Genomic DNA, 17,489 nt, shown 5'->3' on the forward strand with positions numbered 1-17,489 from the left:
TAAATAGGAGGAATTTTTGTATACAGCCTGTAGTTGGGTTTGAATTGTATGATTCACTAAAGTAAATAATAAAGATCAACCACATTAGTGAGAGTACTAGCTAGGATAATACTGGTTTTCAATCCATGCATCAAAGCTGGGCAGTCAGAGCCAGGAAGAAATTTCTCTTGGGATATGGTGTTGGGCAATTAGCTGCATTTCCAGAGATTTATGGAGCCTTCTGAATCGCTTCAGTGTTGGCCGTTGTCAGAAATGGAATATTGGGCTTGGTTAGGGTGTTGTACATTATGCATGGTCCTGTGATGCAGAGGCAGATATTCAGAATTTACATAACAGCATGGTAAAGCTTTAATCTTCTGTTTGCAAATACCTCCCCTTTCAATGCACAGGAAATAGTTCGTAAAAATCGGATTGTTATAGAGGGACAAAACTATAACTCCCTTCTAAAATAACTTCTGTGACACTCATTTCCAGTATCTGTTTTTTCTTACAAAAGTACTAAATGTATTCGTTGGTGATTCAATTTTAAGTTTGGAAAACTTTAAGTACTACTAATGGAATGCATTTCCTCCTGATTTTTAAGCCAAGGCTATTTGTGCATTTGCACCTCCGTTATGTGTCTTACAGAAATATTAAGAAATTGATTTATCTTCTTCCTTGTTTTAAATTAATACTTTTTGGACTAAGGTCAGCTTTCAGATTTCTTATTCATGAAGTCAGCTGTCTTGTTAGCATATTTCACTCTTGCGTTGGTTTAGAGGCCCTGAATTACGGCATCTGGTTCCTAAGGATGGCAAAGTCACTATTTTCTGGTATTTACTGTTCCCTATTGTTGAAATGTTACCTTTGGGACTGTGGCTGTCATTAGGCATATGTTTCTTCTTGTAGTAACTTTTAATGATATTGATAATGCAATGATAATGAGAGAAAAAGATGAAATTGGTTCTTGGGGGAGAAGATTTGACATTCCATGGAATTAAAAGTATCCCAGGATGTTAATATTGAATCATAGTGGTGCTCTTCCTTTATTACTAGTTTTTTAGAGGTGAAAATATACCAGCAGTTTTCTTCCTTCCCCAGAAAGAAGTAAGAATTAAGGTGAAGTCTATTTTAACATCCACAAGAATAGAACGTAAATTTGGAAACGAGACCACTTGGTTATATATGAGAGTTGTATTATTGATCTACTGTTGTTTTTCTAATCTGTACTTGCTTGGTTTTTTGTTATAGCTCTTTGTCAAAAACAAATATCCGCTTGATTTGGGGATGTGTTTTCAGAGATGCCAGATGGTACATTGGCTTTGGTCATCTTGAATCTGCAGTGCATCCTGAACAATTAAAATACTTAAAACTTGCATACTACTCTTGGCTATTCTGAGCTGAAGCTTCTGAAGTTTTAATAAAGTTTTGTCACAATCTGAAGGATTGGTTTCAGTTTATGGTGATTTAAACACAATTCCAATATAATGTTAATGTTTAAGCACAGTTAGCTAATTATAAACCTTCAGTAGGAATGACTTCAGCATCTGGAAATATGAAATCATGGATTGAAGGTGCTTTCCCTAAATGTAATTGCCACTTAAAATTATGTAAACACTAAATTGAATTTTCTCTCCCCCAAAATGCTAGTGGTGAGGATCCTTGATAGAAAAGAATAATGATTACTTTTTTGGTTTCATTAGGTGAGTGCTTTACCTGTTGGTGGGTTTTTTGTGGTGTTGTGGTTTTTTTTACATATGCACAAGAGAGATCACAGCATGTGATCTAAATACACTTTGTATATTTAAAGCTTCATGGTTAGTAACATGCTAGCTTAATAATTCTAGCTTTATTTTATTTATGTAGTATAACTACAGGAGGAAAGTCTTGATCAGGAGACATATAAATAGTATCTAAGTATGTAGATGAAGAAAATTCTGTTGGGTGCTGCAAGGAGTAATATAACCAAGCCAGTTTGAACAGCCGATCAGTTGAATGCTATCTCTGATTTGTTGGTATCATGCTGAGAATAAATCAGGTTTGTGTGGTGACTGGAAATAACCTTTTTATATTCCTTGGAACCGTTTCCACTTTAGGCTTTTGAAAACCCAGTGCTCTTTCCTGGCTTCGTTCTTTAGTAGTTTTTAAATCAAATTGGTACAAAAACATTGTGTACACATTATTGTCCACACAGATTTTATGAGAATTTGCACTGATTTAGCTAACTTAGTTCAACAGATAACTAAAGTATGACAGAATTCAGCATTTGAATCTTGTATCTCAGCTCTTCCTGGTGAGATTCTGTTTCCTTAAAAATATAGTAGAACTTGACTCGTTCAGGTATTAACGTTCTCCAGAATATCTTGGAGAAGATTAAGCGCTTTATCATCTAAAGGATGACATCATATGCCAAGGGAGCAAATGAGGCTGCAGCAGGTCTTATGAGCCTTTATTATGAGAACTTGTGCAGATTTTATAGTGCTGTGACTCTTTTGTCCTTTTTCTTCTAGAAGGTATACCTTTTACCAAAACAAGTCAATGAAGAAGCTGCTGATAATGGATAATTTTGAAAATAGTTCACATATGGGACTGGAAGGGAAACAGAAGTTAAAAACACAGTTCCTGCTTCTTCAGATGCACTGTGGCAGCAACATGCTTGTAACCTCCAGGATAGACTTCAGTATGAATACATCTTGCTGAAAGAAAAGCTCTCTGGATTTTTAGTGTGGCTGTGTCAAACCAGGAAATTCCCTTTTTATAGGGGATAATTATTGCTTTCTATTACACCCATTTCTCCCTCCAGTAAGTTTACTGAGGACAGCGTTTTTCTTGCTCCACCTTGCAATATTTAAAAACAGAGCTGATGTATGCATGAACTAGGAATGTTTCTGAAGACTGATTAGCTTAAAAAAACAAGTAATAACGTTGGTATTTTATGTTGATCCATGTTAGACTACAGCAGTGAGTGTTCTCAGTGTGTTGGGTGCTGCACTAAATATATTTGCGTTCAAAAATTTGAATGATTGTCCATATGCCACAGTAGCCTCTACTTGCTTTAATTCTCATGACTGTTCCTATGAGGGAGGTGTTTTTACCTAGTATCTGACACGTGAATTTCTTTTGTGTGTGTCACTGTCATAGCTTCTTTGTCATAGCTTGATATTATGAGAACAAAAGAAAGCTAGGGACCCTAGTGAGAATGTTAGAGAGGGATTAGCAGAGCCTTGTAGCTATGGAGTTAAGCTGGGCTTCTGTTGTCACTGCCAATGACATCTTGATTTATGCATACTGGGGATGTTTTTAAACACAGAAGCAATAGGAAATAAGACGGTTTGCTTCTAGCCTGTGTTTCCTGCAGGGCTTCTTGGCTTTGCCTTCTGGTTAGACAACAGCATTCAGAGCATAATCTTGTTGTTCCGTCCTCTTATTGCTGTTTATTTGTTTTCCCGGTTATGTAAAGCTCCAGGCTTGAATCTGTTCTCCCCTTGCCCAAATCTTCCTTGAAGATGTAAGTTGGCGCATGCAAAAAAAAATCTCTTGTGCATATCCTGTTTTCAAATTGTGTTTCCTTCAGTCTTGCGCTCCTACCAAGAATGTGGCTTGAAGGATGTTTTGTGCTTGCATCTGACAAAGTTGGTGAATGCTAAGGATAGAAAGTTCATACGTTCATAAATGGTGTAAGGGTTGAACAGCTAGCAAAGTTGTTTTCACTAATGGATGAATTTGTAGCTTTTTTAGAAGTATTTTGTGATGATGCAGATATCTAGTCTAAATTGTGGTTCAGGGTTGTTTTTTTTTTTTCTCTCAGAGTGTGTATTAAGAAAAAAGTAGTCTGGTAGCAGTTCGAATACTCACGCTGTCATTATGGAACAGTGTATCCACAGATGAACTTGCACAAATACTGAAAGCAGCAGCCTGGAACAGAAATAGAAACTTCTCCCTTCCTACTGCTTTATTTATTTCAAATCTGCCGATTGTTGAGGTAAGCAAGCCTGCAAAGTTGGAGATGGGTTAGCCATAAGGTAAGTAAGCGTTAATTACTGTGAAAACAAGTCGCCTTCCATTACCAAGCACTTCTGACTGGCCTGGTGCTGGACACTTGCTAAAAGGAGACATAATTTGCAATTCTGATAGTGTAACAGCCTGTTCCTGCCATGCTGAAATACTTTTGAGGATTTCGGCATGTGCTCACTGGAAATATATTAATATGATTTTGCTTATGGGTTTAATACAAAAGCAGAATGATTGACAGAAATTAAGTATTACAAGAGAAGGAGCCTTTAGAACATATCAAAGGAGGTTTACTAGGAAGATGACTGGTATTAACCCCTAGCCCTGTCTCAGTGGTCTTTGGTATTAAATTGCTAATACAAGGTAATGGTTAGGATCTTCCCATTCAGTGAAACCGTATTGTTTCATCATCTTTTGTAGGCTACTGTAAAACAACATCTTAACTTAATGTAGTTACAGTGTTGATAAAAAGTAAAATATGCCTTCATCTATGTAAAAAGCATATGAGCGTAGAAGCTCATATGGTCCTTTAAGTGCAATTCATAAAGCTCATATGGTCCTTTAAGTGCGCTAAAACAGTAAGACTATTTTTACTACAGACACAGAATTTAACCATAATACTGCAGTATGGATTTCATCATTCACCCCTTCCATGGTGTTTGTCATTAATTTCTAATACTGTACATGGAATTTGTACCGTACCACCTAGAAACTGTGGTGTATCTTGTTTTTGAGCTGTGCTAAAATTTAGATGATAATTCTTTTTCAATAGCGTTTGAGGCTGCACATCCTGAATGAAATGGCAAATTTATAACATGTAGTTTTTTGTTTAATTTTCTTAATTTTTTTGTCCTATTAGAATTTTCACCCTCTATTTCTCCTATCGAGAATGTTTTGCATCATTATACAGGAGAAATGATGCTAATGTGTGTTTTTGTCATACAACAAATAAATCTGGTTTGGAAAGTTCCTCTCCCTAATTCCTGTCTTTAAAGTCTTTGTTATGATTCTAATTAGTAGGTATTAGCATATGTATCAAAATGCGGAATGTGCAAGTACTATTTGGAAAATTAAATGCTAGGTTTAGCTCATCATTTTGTATCATTTGGGTTTATTTTGAACAAAACATTAGCACACTGAAGTATGAAAACTATAAAATTATGGCATAAAATCAACATCAATAAAAATCTGTTTTATACACTGCTTTTCCTCTCCTAGTACCCATGCAGCTGGGCAAAAAAAGAGCAATATAACAAATGTGTTGCTGTTCTTCATGACTGAGACTGGAGAAGGTAAACGTGGAATTATCAGTGTGGAGTTGAAAATGTAAAAACATTAAAGTGCTTTTATAGTATTGAGGAGGAGGAAATGGGGTGGATCACTTTGAGGAGGAGGAGGAGAATTTTCCTCTTGAAGCAAAACAAACATGGGCTTGTTTGCCAGTTGCAGTAATGTGCCACCCCACATAAATGTTGGTACCCCTATGTCTGTAATAACCCCAACCATAGGGCTAGAAGAGCAGGCCTCAGCCCCAGGGAGCTCTGGCTACATTAGGGGTTGTGCCCAACCACTCCTCCTGTGGTCCTTCCTCTGTTTAGAAAAGCTACTCTTCTGGAGAAGGTGAGAAGAGAGGTATTGACTGCTGTGGAACTTCTTAATTTTGTTAGACTTGACATAAATATCTCGTGTTTGGTACCTTGTTCTGCTCACCATGCGCTATATCTCTTAGTTGGTTGGTTTTTTTTTTTTGGGTGGGGTGGGTGTTTTTTACTTTTTTATTTCCTAATAAACATACTTTCTCTCCAGAAGAGGATTTTAACAACAACTGAAGGATATGTAAAGGCAACCTTGAAGACTTTTCTGTGGAAGTGACCTTCAAATATACAGATTTACAAGGAGTAACAGGTCTTTATAAAGCACCACAGTATCCTATAACAAAAATCTTGGTATCACACAGAGACTGTGTATTTCATGCCACAGTTCCCTGAGCACTTTGGGCCAACTGGACTGCCATGAAGAGTGCTCTCTTCTCACTACTCCAGCTGTTAATTCCCCTCTCTTTGCCAGCTAAAGTGCTTGAGGGATCTCATTAGAAATTGGATCCTGCTAGTGATGCAGGTTAAAACTAATGGAAGGAAAACAGAATTTCAGTTTAACTGAAAGCAGTTCCTCATCCAATTCATTGTACTGCTGCACAAATACCTCTGCATGGGAGAGTCACACAGGGAAGACTGAGAGACCAGGAGTGCTGGGGGGGGGAGATCAGTTCTAATGGTGGCAGTGGCAGTTTGCTGTCTTAATGTATTTGTGGAATTTTTGACATTAGGTGCTGTGGTCTCTCTCAGAAACTTGTTATGTACTAGACAAGATGAAACGCATTTTTTTTCCCTATAGAACAGGCTAAAATAATCCATTTTCAGTTAAGTAATATGTCCCCTGAGAAATATATAATTGTACAGATGTCTGTAAAGTTGTTCCTCTTGTTTGTCACAACTGTGGATCCAGACATGTCACTATGACAGAATATGCTTCTCTTTAGGGGAAGAAAAGTAGCTTCAAATCTGATGACAAAGTGTAATCAGCCAGGATGGCAAAACCAGGCTGCCCTGGTAAATAGATGAGTAGAGGAGCCGGGGCAGTGCAAAAATAAGCTTCGTGTCAGCTTGCCAGGTATTCTACGAGGTATTGCTGCAGATTCCTGAGGGTTTATGGTGATGGTTTTGTACATATATGTGTGAATGTTCTGGGGACAATGCTAATTAGGATGACATGTTTTAATAGATGCTTTAGCACACTTTCCATAAATGTAGTTTTTAGCTGAGATTTAGCGTTTCTGACTTGGTTATCATTTTGGAAGAATAGTTTGTACATCATCTCATTTTCTGCTAAAATTTGACTAGCTCTCTTTTATATTCAAGGTGCTTTGCTACAGCAAAGTGAATGCAAATCAGACTCATTCTGTATCGTTTCTTTTGTGTTTTGTCACCCTCTATGGTAATAGCCAGAAAAAAGCTCAACTCCAAGTTATGTCTCTCTTGTGCTGACATAAGACTCCTTAACTGGGATGCTGTGTATCCTGGGGACAGGAATGGATTCCCTCTGTGGGTAGTCAGATGTCATCTTCTGGTAAAGGACTGACTTCAGTAAAACACATTGTCCATTGCTGGATGCAGCTGTTATGCATGAAATCCCGTTTACTGAATATGCGATTATAGAAGAATGATGATGAATGACCTCCCTCTCTCTTAGTGCCACAGATGGCAAACTTGTGCTGGTCAGGGGACCAAAGAGAAGTTAGGAAGTAGGATGTGCATCACATACTGTCTATTGCCACATGCTCCCAGCCAGTTTTGTGATGCAAAAATCCAGTGTGTAACTTGCAAAACAAAAATACACTTTAATATGAAATGTCATTAAGTTCTTGACTAAAATAAATTATAACAGAACGTTTTAAATTCACTTTCTCTGCAAGTTGTACTTGGCTTTGTGCGTGACTCACTGAAGATGACTGTAATTTTGTTCAACCTGAAGTTGCCTAGCCACTGTTCAGAGTACATTCATTCTTGTGACTCAGGGACTCTGTTCACTCTTAAAATTTCTGATTTTATGCACTTTTTTCCCAGTAATATTTGTGCTTCCAGGATGCACGGGGCAGTGTGTCAATACACTTGTTCCAGGACCAGGCATGCTGTGCTCAGTGCTTTAGAGGTCTCCAGTGTATTGTGAAATGCAGCCATGTAGGTTCATCAGGAGCAGCTGGTTTTGTTCTGTGGATGGATCCATCTGGGGCAGAGCGGGGAGGGAGAGTGCTGGTGGCTTTTAGAGATTAGCTGGTGACAGTTTTGCTTGGGAAGTGTACCAAGTTTTAGCAGAGCTACTGTAACAGATAGGTGAAAAGGGATGGTGGGAAAAAACACGAGCTCTACTAATCTTTTTTTGTTAGAAGCCTTCAGGATTTGGTTATCTGCATGTGGGTCTAATTGCAGCCTTGATTAGAGGAGTGCCTAACACTTCCTACTTCAGTAAAGATCTGGCTGAACTGTTACAGATGGCATTTGGACATACAAGGCCTAGATGAGGAGTCAGAGCAGCTGTGTCCTTGTGCAGGCGAGAGGGAGGCTGTCCAGTTTATTGGATTACCTCTTGTCAGATCATGGCAACGCGTGCTTCTTAAATCCCTCGGGGCAGGGAGGGAGTGTCAAAGAAGGGATGGCTTATTTTAGGTAAACTGATTTAGACAGCAGTCAATTTTCTTGTTCCTTTTCTGCTGAGAAACGTGGGAACGTTTCACGAAAGGGTAACATTCAGTCTTCGAAATGTTCACGTCTGGTGTTGTATTTTGTGGGCAGAAGCTGCGTGGCAGGTATGAACTGGGCAAAGGGCCTACAGCTTGATTAGTTCCTGTGCCTTTTGCTTAACTTCAGGAAGTGGTGGGTGAGTGCTGGCTTTTAATGCTATTCCTATGCTCCTGCTCCTCCTCTCATCCTTTTTCTGAAGCTTACGCCGGTTAAGGGTTGACAGTAAGCGGTCGTTCATCTTACTGCTTCCTTTTGTATTGAAGGGTAACTGAAATCTTTCTGTACTGAAGGAGCAATGAAAGATTTCTGGATTTAATTCTTGGCTGTTGGAACCTCGTGTATTTGAAGAAAGTGATACGGTTTTGTAGGATCTTCAGCACTCTTGTAGTCTATTATTGAGTAGTTATTGCACTCAGGTCTTCTTCTGTTAGTTTCTTAATAGATGAAGTAAATGCTTTGCTCTCCAACTGAGCAGAAGGGACTTAAGAAGAATGCCTTTCCAATAAGTACCATATTTTGGTTGATTTTCTTTATCTTGGAAGGGACAGCCTTGCTCCTGCATGTCAGAGTGCAGTTCTGTACTGTCTCTTGCTGCGCTTGGTTATTACACAGGGATGGATTACTCTTTATCAGAGAGGAAGGTCTCCTGTCTTTTGCAGCTTGGACCCTGCTGATACAGCACGAGCTGGTCTGAGAAGTGGGAGAATTATAGATATATTTTGGGACTGTAACTTAGACATAAGAGGCAAGTCAGCAAATACAATCTCTTCGGAGGGAAACACGCAACGTTTGAATTGCACAGTAGACACAGAACAACTGTGTTGTATAGGCACAGGACAAGTTCTTTACTCATTTACTCTGTATGGCTGTGACAGTCAACTTCATGTCCAGAGTTCTGCAAGTGATAACAGCTGGAGTTCTTAATCTTGTCTGTTAAGCATAATGGGTGCTTGCTTGAAAATGCTTTTAAGTAGCATTTTTCACTCCCTCAGATCAGTCATACAAAAAGGCTGATTTAGGCAGTGGTGCCACTGAGGAAAAGGTGGTGGGACTTTCCTGAATCAGTTCTGCCACTAGCAGAATATTGCTGCTTGGTGTTTGTCATCTTTAGGAGACTGCAAGATGCTGCACCAACAATTTGTGTCTGCTGTCAGTGAGTGAGGGACAAGAACTTTGTGGGATGAGGGACAGAGTTAATGGGAGGCAAAGAGATACAGGAACGCTTTCTAATGTTGATAATAACAAACTGATTGTCATTTGTAGAAAATGGTAATTTATAAATATCAGCTATGCTGAATATTCCCAGATATAAACATAAAACTGTAAAGTTTTGGAAGCTGTTTGGAAGGGGTTTGTAGAACATCACTAAATGAAGAGACTAATGGCTCTTGGGTGATGCTTTAATTTAACAAAAAACTTAATTGAAAAATTTGGAAGAAATATTTTGAACGAGTGATCTGTGTGGATTTGAGCACTTAGAGATGAGCTATATCCAGCTCTCACCTGTTTCCTAAAATCAAGGCTTATAAAGTCCTGTAGTTTAATTGTAAACTTCACAGGTTTTTTTCCTCCTCACTGTAGCACACTCGGTGTAATTGGGAACATTTTACAATGGTAATGAACTTGGCAAGAGAAGAGCCCTTTGCCTGCTGCCAGAGTAAAGCAAATAAACAAATAAGGAAAACAAAAGAAGATCCCTCCCTGTCCCCTCGGCGGGTTGCAGGAGCGGCTGGCACCGCTGGCCATGCTGGCGGAAGGGTGGCATGTCCTGCCGTGCATTCCACGCAGATGGCCTGGACCCCGGCCACCAAGCAGAGCAGAAAATGCCACGCTCTCAGCCATGCTGCTTGTGATTTAATTGGAACCGAAGCTAACTTTAAAAAGTAGTGCATCACCAATTAAAACTTTTTCTGTGTTTCCAAAAATTACACAACAGTTTTGGTCTCCTCTTGTTTGCTGAGGAGAAGCTAAATTCTTCCATCAACCATATGTTAGTGGGATCCTCATCTTAGGGATGATATCCTTCTTTTTTGGGACACCTTGCCACTAAGAAAGTCCCAGTATCCTCATCTGAAGAGAGCACAGGCATTACCTGAAGAAAGTAGTTTTTTCTGTAGTCACCACTTCTGGTTCTCGGTGAAATACTGGCCTTCTGCTTTCAAGAATGGTGAAATAATGCTTCCTGTATAGCAAATACCAGTGCTGTTGCTTAGGAGCATTTGGGACAGCCGGTTGTACTTCCAGACTGATTTATACGTATAGTTGTGATGATCAGTACTAACTCTTGATAAAACAAAAGTGAATACACTTTGTAGTACTCTTGCAGAAACTTGCACTCATATACTCTGAATCTGGGGTCTGAGTATTTTAGGCATTAAGATGGACTGCAAAGGAAATGTGCTGGTTCTTGCAAGATCAGGTACTCATCTGAGCTTATCTTGCATTTTGCTGTCTGTAGCACTGACTACAATAACAGCGTCTTTCCATTAATCAAATTTGCAGGTAGCATGAGAGAAAAATTATGCTCTTTTCCTGTAGCTTATGTATTGTTTGGTTGGTCACCGTTCAGGAAGCAAAACACCGTAACCTTAATTGAAGGATACAATAATGATGCTTTGTAGTTATTTAGCAGGCAAAATCTGACACCATTAAGGAAGTAGAACACCCTGTCCTTAATTGAAGGATATGATAATGATGCATTTAGTAGGCAAAATCTGTGATTAGTGTCACGTATTGTTTTAGAATCTGGAGAATGAGTAGCTAATGTTTATGGCATGAAATAATTTTTGGAAGGACACGGAAAATTACTTCACTTGATTCTACAGTGCAAGCTTTACAGTGTGAAATGCAGGCTGGTAGTCCAGTGCTTCCTGATGTTTGGTAAGAAATTGTTCCTCACAGCTGATGGAAGTATAAAAGCTGGGGTATGGCTTCCACTAAGCATTTAATGACTGGGACAACAGTGCTGTTTAGAAAACTTAAGTTCAAGTAGTCTGTTTCCAGCAAACTATTTCAAGAATGCTATGCAAATCCATATATTAGAATAACAAAGCACAAATCAGATTGTCTTGCTAGAGGCCAATGGCAGTTTAAGGTCAGTGCTACCTAAACAGCCACTGAAAGCCTGGTGAGACAGGGACATCCCCGGCACCGTCAGCCTGTCCCCAGTGCCAGAGAGCAGAGGGAAGGGTGAACATCTCCAGCATTCTGTGGCTTGCAAGACTGCGCTGTGGCCTGATGTATTGGGTCATGGGGACTGTGCAGCTCTGAAAGAACATAACTGGAAGCTGAAGGTGTTTCCTTGTGGGGAAAACTGTTGGAGGAGTGTCTTTTGTTGCCCTACAGAGTTTGAATATCGCGATATGGACCTGTTTGAAAACTTAGCGTTGCGCTGGAGGATTTTGACGTGTGGGTAAGTGCATGGTAGCTCTGTTATTTTCGCACTGAAAATGAAAATGCAAAAAACCAGCTCCAAAACCAGCAGTACATTATAAGATTTGGTCTGTTGTTTTCCAATATTTGTACTTCAACCTGCAGCTCTTAAATTCTTACTAATAACATTTTTCAAACCTTCACAGGACTGTTGTACAGATCAGTTTGCTTCGCTTTTACATAAACATGATTTAATTGTACAAGTTTCATGCTAACGTTGACTGTGACTATGCTAGGCCTCTAACTTACTGTAAAATGGTTTTTTTCCTCAGTTTAACATTGCTTTCGGACAGAAACAAGAGGACAAATTACTTGCAGTGCAAGATAAATGTGTACTTGGCTGTCTGATGAAAAACTATCTTTTTCATTTTTTTCCTTCTGTGTATATTTCAGAATGTCTGTTGTTCTAAAATGTCCAAAGGCAATTACCAAAACCAAATCAATGCTGGATAATTATAAGAGAAATGTACTGCCTGGAGCTATTTATTCTAGTATCACCTTCCTGCTAACTACAATTAGAGGAAAAAAATTACATTAGTCACTTGAAAAGGGCGCCAGTCCCTGTTTTAACAAGCCATATAGCTTTTTCCACTGTTCTCAACATCCCTTTGCCTGCTCCATCAAGCTCAGGAGAGAAATCTGAAACTACACTGTGCGTTGTGTTGTGAATTGCTGTTTCCTCATTAGCCAGCGTGCTTTACCAGGATTTATAATTACAGTGCTGGGAATTCTGCTAACTAATGAATTTTAGGTTCTGTTTAGCTTAGCTGTTCTTCTTGATGATGAATCAGTTTTTCTTGCCCAAGTTCCTTGGAGGAACATGTGTGCACCTAGGCCACCAAGGCTCTCCAGAAGGAATTGGTCTCTGAGCTCTCTTCTTTGGGCAGGACCTGATGGCCGTAGGCATGGTGGTGGCCGGCTTCAAACCAGCGTGTCACCCACTGAGTGGATGAAGATGCTGCTGCCAGTGCGAGCTTCATCCAGCAGGCGGTGGAGAGAAGACCAGTGGCACTGGGGCTGTTTGATTACTTCAAGGGTATCCTCAAGGAATAGAGATTTTTCAGGTTTTTGTGTGACGATTTAGCAAGTGTTAGCTGGTATTTTTCAGCAGAGGCAAATCTCTGCCTGTAAGGGTAAAAGAAATAGAGAAACATATTCTCTGTAAACACAAATGTAACAACGTGCACTGCAGCAGTTACTAGAAAAGGAGAGCGTGTTCATGAGGATGTATGGTATTCCATTCAGTTAAGGGCTGGGAGGTGTTTGTGCACAAGTGTGTACATGTATTTGAGAGAACATAGGCTGCTCCAAAACATGCCGCAGTTTTCAGTAATGTCTTGCATAATAAAGTTTACCAGTTCATTTTCTTGACAAACTAATGGTCTAAGTTCTTGAAATAACTTGTCCGTGTGAATAAATGAAAGAGGAAGTATTTCACAACAGTATTTTCGTCGGGGTTTTGTTATAAAGATGTGTAAAATAATAATTAACAAAGTAACCTCAAATATGAAAGGTCTGGGTTTGGCTTTTTGCAGTTCTTAAGTGCGGGTTCCCTCTTTCAACCCTGTTCTTAAATAACTGAAAATAGAAAAAAATGGAGAAATAGTTTATATTGAAAACATACACAGTCTCCAAAGTAATTTCTAAATCTGCTAGCTCCTCAGATAAAGAAATGAGAAGGTGAGACATGCAGTAATGTTGCTAAAAGAGAAGGATGGCTTTTTTTTTTCCACAGCCTCTAATGTCTGTTCTCCCAGCTCCCCATCCCCAGCAGCTATTTGGTTGCCTTTAGGCATTGTAATGCTTCAGGGCCAGAGAGCACTGAAAGAGAAATGGGGAGAGCTTTTGGTGCGCTCTGATTGCAGGTAACTCGTGATTTGCAGAGTAGGAAATGCATGCAAACCAGGACTCCGGCATTCTGTGGCATATCTGTTGTTGGGGAAATACTGAGTAAGGAATAGGAATGAAGTATTTTGTAGAATATTGGGTAGTATTTAGCTACTTTGTTCAGCATAACTAAAAAACCCCAACAAACATTGGAGTTCCTGGATGTTGTTGAATTTGTGGTTGTAGAGCCTGAATCAGGTACAAAGCAGGTATCTCATAGGTGGCAGAAAATGCCGTCTGCATTTGGTTATGCTGAACATGTACCATAGACCCATCACAGAGACATGAATGTGAAACATTATCTAGATCTCCACCTTCACGGAATCCTTGAAGAACCATTTCTGATGAGGAAGATAAAATACTTCTAAACTTGCTCCTTGCAAGTAAGTTCCCATATGTTTTCAGAGGGAAGGAGGAAGAGAATTCTGCTGTGTCCATATTGTTATAAATATTTGATATGAGACTTTACTAAGAAATGTTGGTGAATATGAAATAAAATACTCTTTTTAGAAGCAGAGCTGCTCTTGTTGTGACTAACTGGATTTCAGATTTTCTCGCAGTGGCTACAGAGTGCTAGTTTAGGACTAAGACATGTGGATTTTTATTTTGAATTTGGCCATTAGCATACTGGGTGACTTCAGACATGTCTCTCCAGTTCCTTTTTGCCTTTCACTTTCCATCTCTAAAACAGTTAATTCCCAGGTAAGTCATTGAGTTCTGCTGGTAAAATTAATTTTAAAAGACTTGGTTATATCCTTGAGATATTTAGGCTGCATCTTATTAAGCTGGTAAGAGGGCTGGAACATTGGTAGCTATGATAACTATCTAGATAGGCAGAGGAACAAATGAGCTTTTATCTCCCCCCCCCATGACTTTTTGACTTTTGTGTTAACGCAGACTGTGGTACCAGAAAATGCAGCACACCTTTAATGTTAGGAAAGTGATGCCACCAGTAACTCCAGACTGTGGTTAGACTGTGTCTTCTCTCCCCAGTGTAAGACTGGGCTATATAGGTTGAGTGTATTTTCAATGGGTCAGTATGGATATAGTTAACTATATGAGCTTTGCTCTCACCTGTTGATTTTGGAGGAACGTTGTGGGTGTTGGTTCTACAGGGATTGCTAGCACACCTCAGTGGTGACCAATAACCTCCATTTACCGTGGTAGCAGCACTGCTGTAGGTCCAAAGAAGGAGCAGTAGTCAGAAGAATAACTCAGTTTTCAGCTGCTAGAATCTTGCAAATCACATCAAAAGTATGTTTTAAAAGTGGCTATTCTGTGTACATTTTGTACTCTTCAGTCTAACAGGGAAATTCTTGCTTGGGTAATAGCCTAATTTTCAGAAGCAATATTGTACATAGTAGTGAAGAATCCAAGCACTCTTGGATTCCAGCTAAATGAAGGAATTAACAGCAAACCATTTGAAGAAACAAGCTGAAATTTCTGTACTTTACAGATGTATTTACCTGGATTTATGGAAAATTATAAATTATAAAAGGAATCTCTTCCCTGAACTAGCAAAAATCTGACTTTTTTCCTAAGCCATGCTGTCAAAAATGCTTATATTTCAATAAACTGGATAATAAGGAATAATTTTGCTGATGTAGCCCATCAAGTAAGTGATAGTGAGGATGATGTTTTGTAACATAATGATTTCAATTCAGCTTGGTTTGTTTATACACTTTAAAAAAGTAAGCAAGAGTGGGCAACAGAGGTACTGTTGTGTTTTGTATCTAAGTTATCTGTGAAACGCTACCAGGAATTTAAGATACATCTGGCATTACAATAAGCTGAATGAGTTCTGGCAGCATTTAGTTGAAAGCTCTAAACAGTGTTTTGAGTACCTCACTTTTTAGGGTAGATAAATCTCCTCCTTGCACCACATTTTCTAGGGAGCCTCTGAAAAAGGCACTGATGCAGCAGGTTTGTGAGAGGCATACTTTACTGTCCTGGATGATTTCCCCCCTCCCTAGAATATCTCCAGGCCTAAGTCGGAAGGAAATATGACACTCAGGTCCTGTGGCTTCAGCTTAGATTTCCATCTACGTTGTTGGTCAGGCTTTGAGTTTCTTACTGTTGCTTTACTGGTAACATGATAACTCTGAACACATTTTTCACTAATAATTTTTCCACAGTAGTCTGGGACATGCTTGTGTGACGAGAAGAGTATAACAGCAAACATCATATTTAAAATTAAAGTCACTCGTGTTTAGTTATCTTCAGAAAATGGAGGGGTTTTTAATGAAAATCGGGGCACTAATCTTCACTATTAACTGTTACATCTGTAATGCATTTGCGTGTTAGATAATAGATGATTTAAATGTAAGGTGCATGACTGAGGGTTTTCAAGGGCAGGTTCCCTCTGCTGTGAACTACTGCATCTTCACAAACATTTTTTGCAGTCCCTGAGAAAGCAATTCTTTGAAAGATTCCGGTATTTAAATAAGTAGTTTTTGGGCTGAGAACTTTAAGAGGAATACCACCACTAATACTAAGGATCTGAAATACTCATTCACCTCTTCCAGACCTATAGATGAATTGTGCTTCAATTTTTTTAATTTAAAGCCATCTTTCTGCTTGCAAGTAAGAATACCACCTGATGTATGAGGTGCATCTCATTAGACCGTGAGATTTCTGTGAGAGAACTGAGACCTTTATGAAGGGGAAACTCTTCTCTTGCCTTTTGCTTTGCTGCTGCCCTGTCTAAGCTGCTGCCCTAAATTGACAGCTCTGCAGAGCTGTGTGGCTTCTTAAGCTTAGCAAGTTATAAATGGTATTCCTCATAACGACCTTGGGCGGTGAATGTTGTGTTTCCCAGGCAGACATAGAGAAGATGGAGAGTGTTGTGCTTTGGGCCTCTTAGTGACTTATTTCCAAAGGAACATTGTGCAGCCTCAAGCAAATCAAGAAGATACGTGTTTACATGAAGGATGCTGCTGCTTCTATCACAAGTATAATTCTGGAAGTGTAATGAGAATGGGGGGAAGTGGAGGACTTCCTGCATTAGTTTTTGTGGCTGTGTGAAGGGACACTCTAAATTGCAGCTGTGTGGCACAACTGATAAAAGTTATGTTAGGCTCAGATAAGTCTCTTGAGATGTGAACTAATATACCTCTTTGTGCTGCATGCATCATGGTTAAAGTTTTATTAACCTGGAAGTCAGAAAAACAGTAATGATGAATGAGTATGCTACTGGTCTCTGTATTTTACCTCAAGTCTATTACTTTCCCATGAAATGTGTTAGTGAGAGACTATGTCCTTAAAATACAATTCACCCCTCTGGGAAAAGCTTCCACAGTAAACTAAGTACTTAGCATGTGAGTAAAGGGTCTGTGTAAGGTGGGAGAAAGAAAAGGGTAATGGGGGGCCTGTAATATAGTGGTGATACATCCCCCTTATGGGTCTCTAGGCAAGAAAGGGAGAAGTACTAAATGGGAAAGGATTCATTTTATTTGGGAAAAGCTCAGGTTATGTGTGTTGTGCTAGAAGGAAGATGGTTACTTAAATTCCTTTCTGAAACATCCAAACGACTTTTCTCTGGTTTCTAGATTATGGATTGCACTTAATGCTACCTGATTAATGATTGTATCTGACTCCTGTGCTATGGGTTTATAAACTGAATCGATGAAATATTAATAAATGTATTTTATTGTCTCTTTGGTGATGACTATTAAGTGTTAAATGTGTTTGTGTTCAATATTTTGTTTTACAATATCTTTACAGTGGTTTTAGTGAGTGTGTTTTTTATTTACTCAACTTACAGTGTTAGTTTCTTTTTCAACTTGTAAGTTTGCCCGTATGACTTCTTATTAAGGTCTGGGACCTTGAAGAACTTTAGGGTTGAAGGGTGATTTTGAGGGCAGTATGCAAGACATTTATTTA

General features: G+C 39.1%; 1 protein-coding gene across 2 annotated transcripts in view; it reads left to right on the forward strand.

Annotated features, from left to right (window-relative positions):
* Positions 1-17,489, forward strand: part of MOB2 (MOB kinase activator 2) — a 114,768-nt gene that overhangs the window by 13,437 nt on the left and 83,842 nt on the right. Inside the window, exon 1 of one of the 2 annotated variants that reach the window (XM_074884382.1) lies at positions 11,615-11,700. The exons of the other annotated variant lie outside the window; for it this stretch is intronic. Coding sequence (XP_074740483.1) covers positions 11,651-11,700 — 50 coding nt within the window. The 5' untranslated portion in view covers positions 11,615-11,650. Of the gene's footprint in view, positions 1-11,614; positions 11,701-17,489 lie in introns of those variants that run through there. 2 annotated transcript variants of the gene reach the window in all.

Source organism: Strix uralensis, chromosome 15 (assembly GCF_047716275.1).
Source record: "Strix uralensis isolate ZFMK-TIS-50842 chromosome 15, bStrUra1, whole genome shotgun sequence".
Taxonomy (NCBI): domain Eukaryota; kingdom Metazoa; phylum Chordata; class Aves; order Strigiformes; family Strigidae; genus Strix; species Strix uralensis.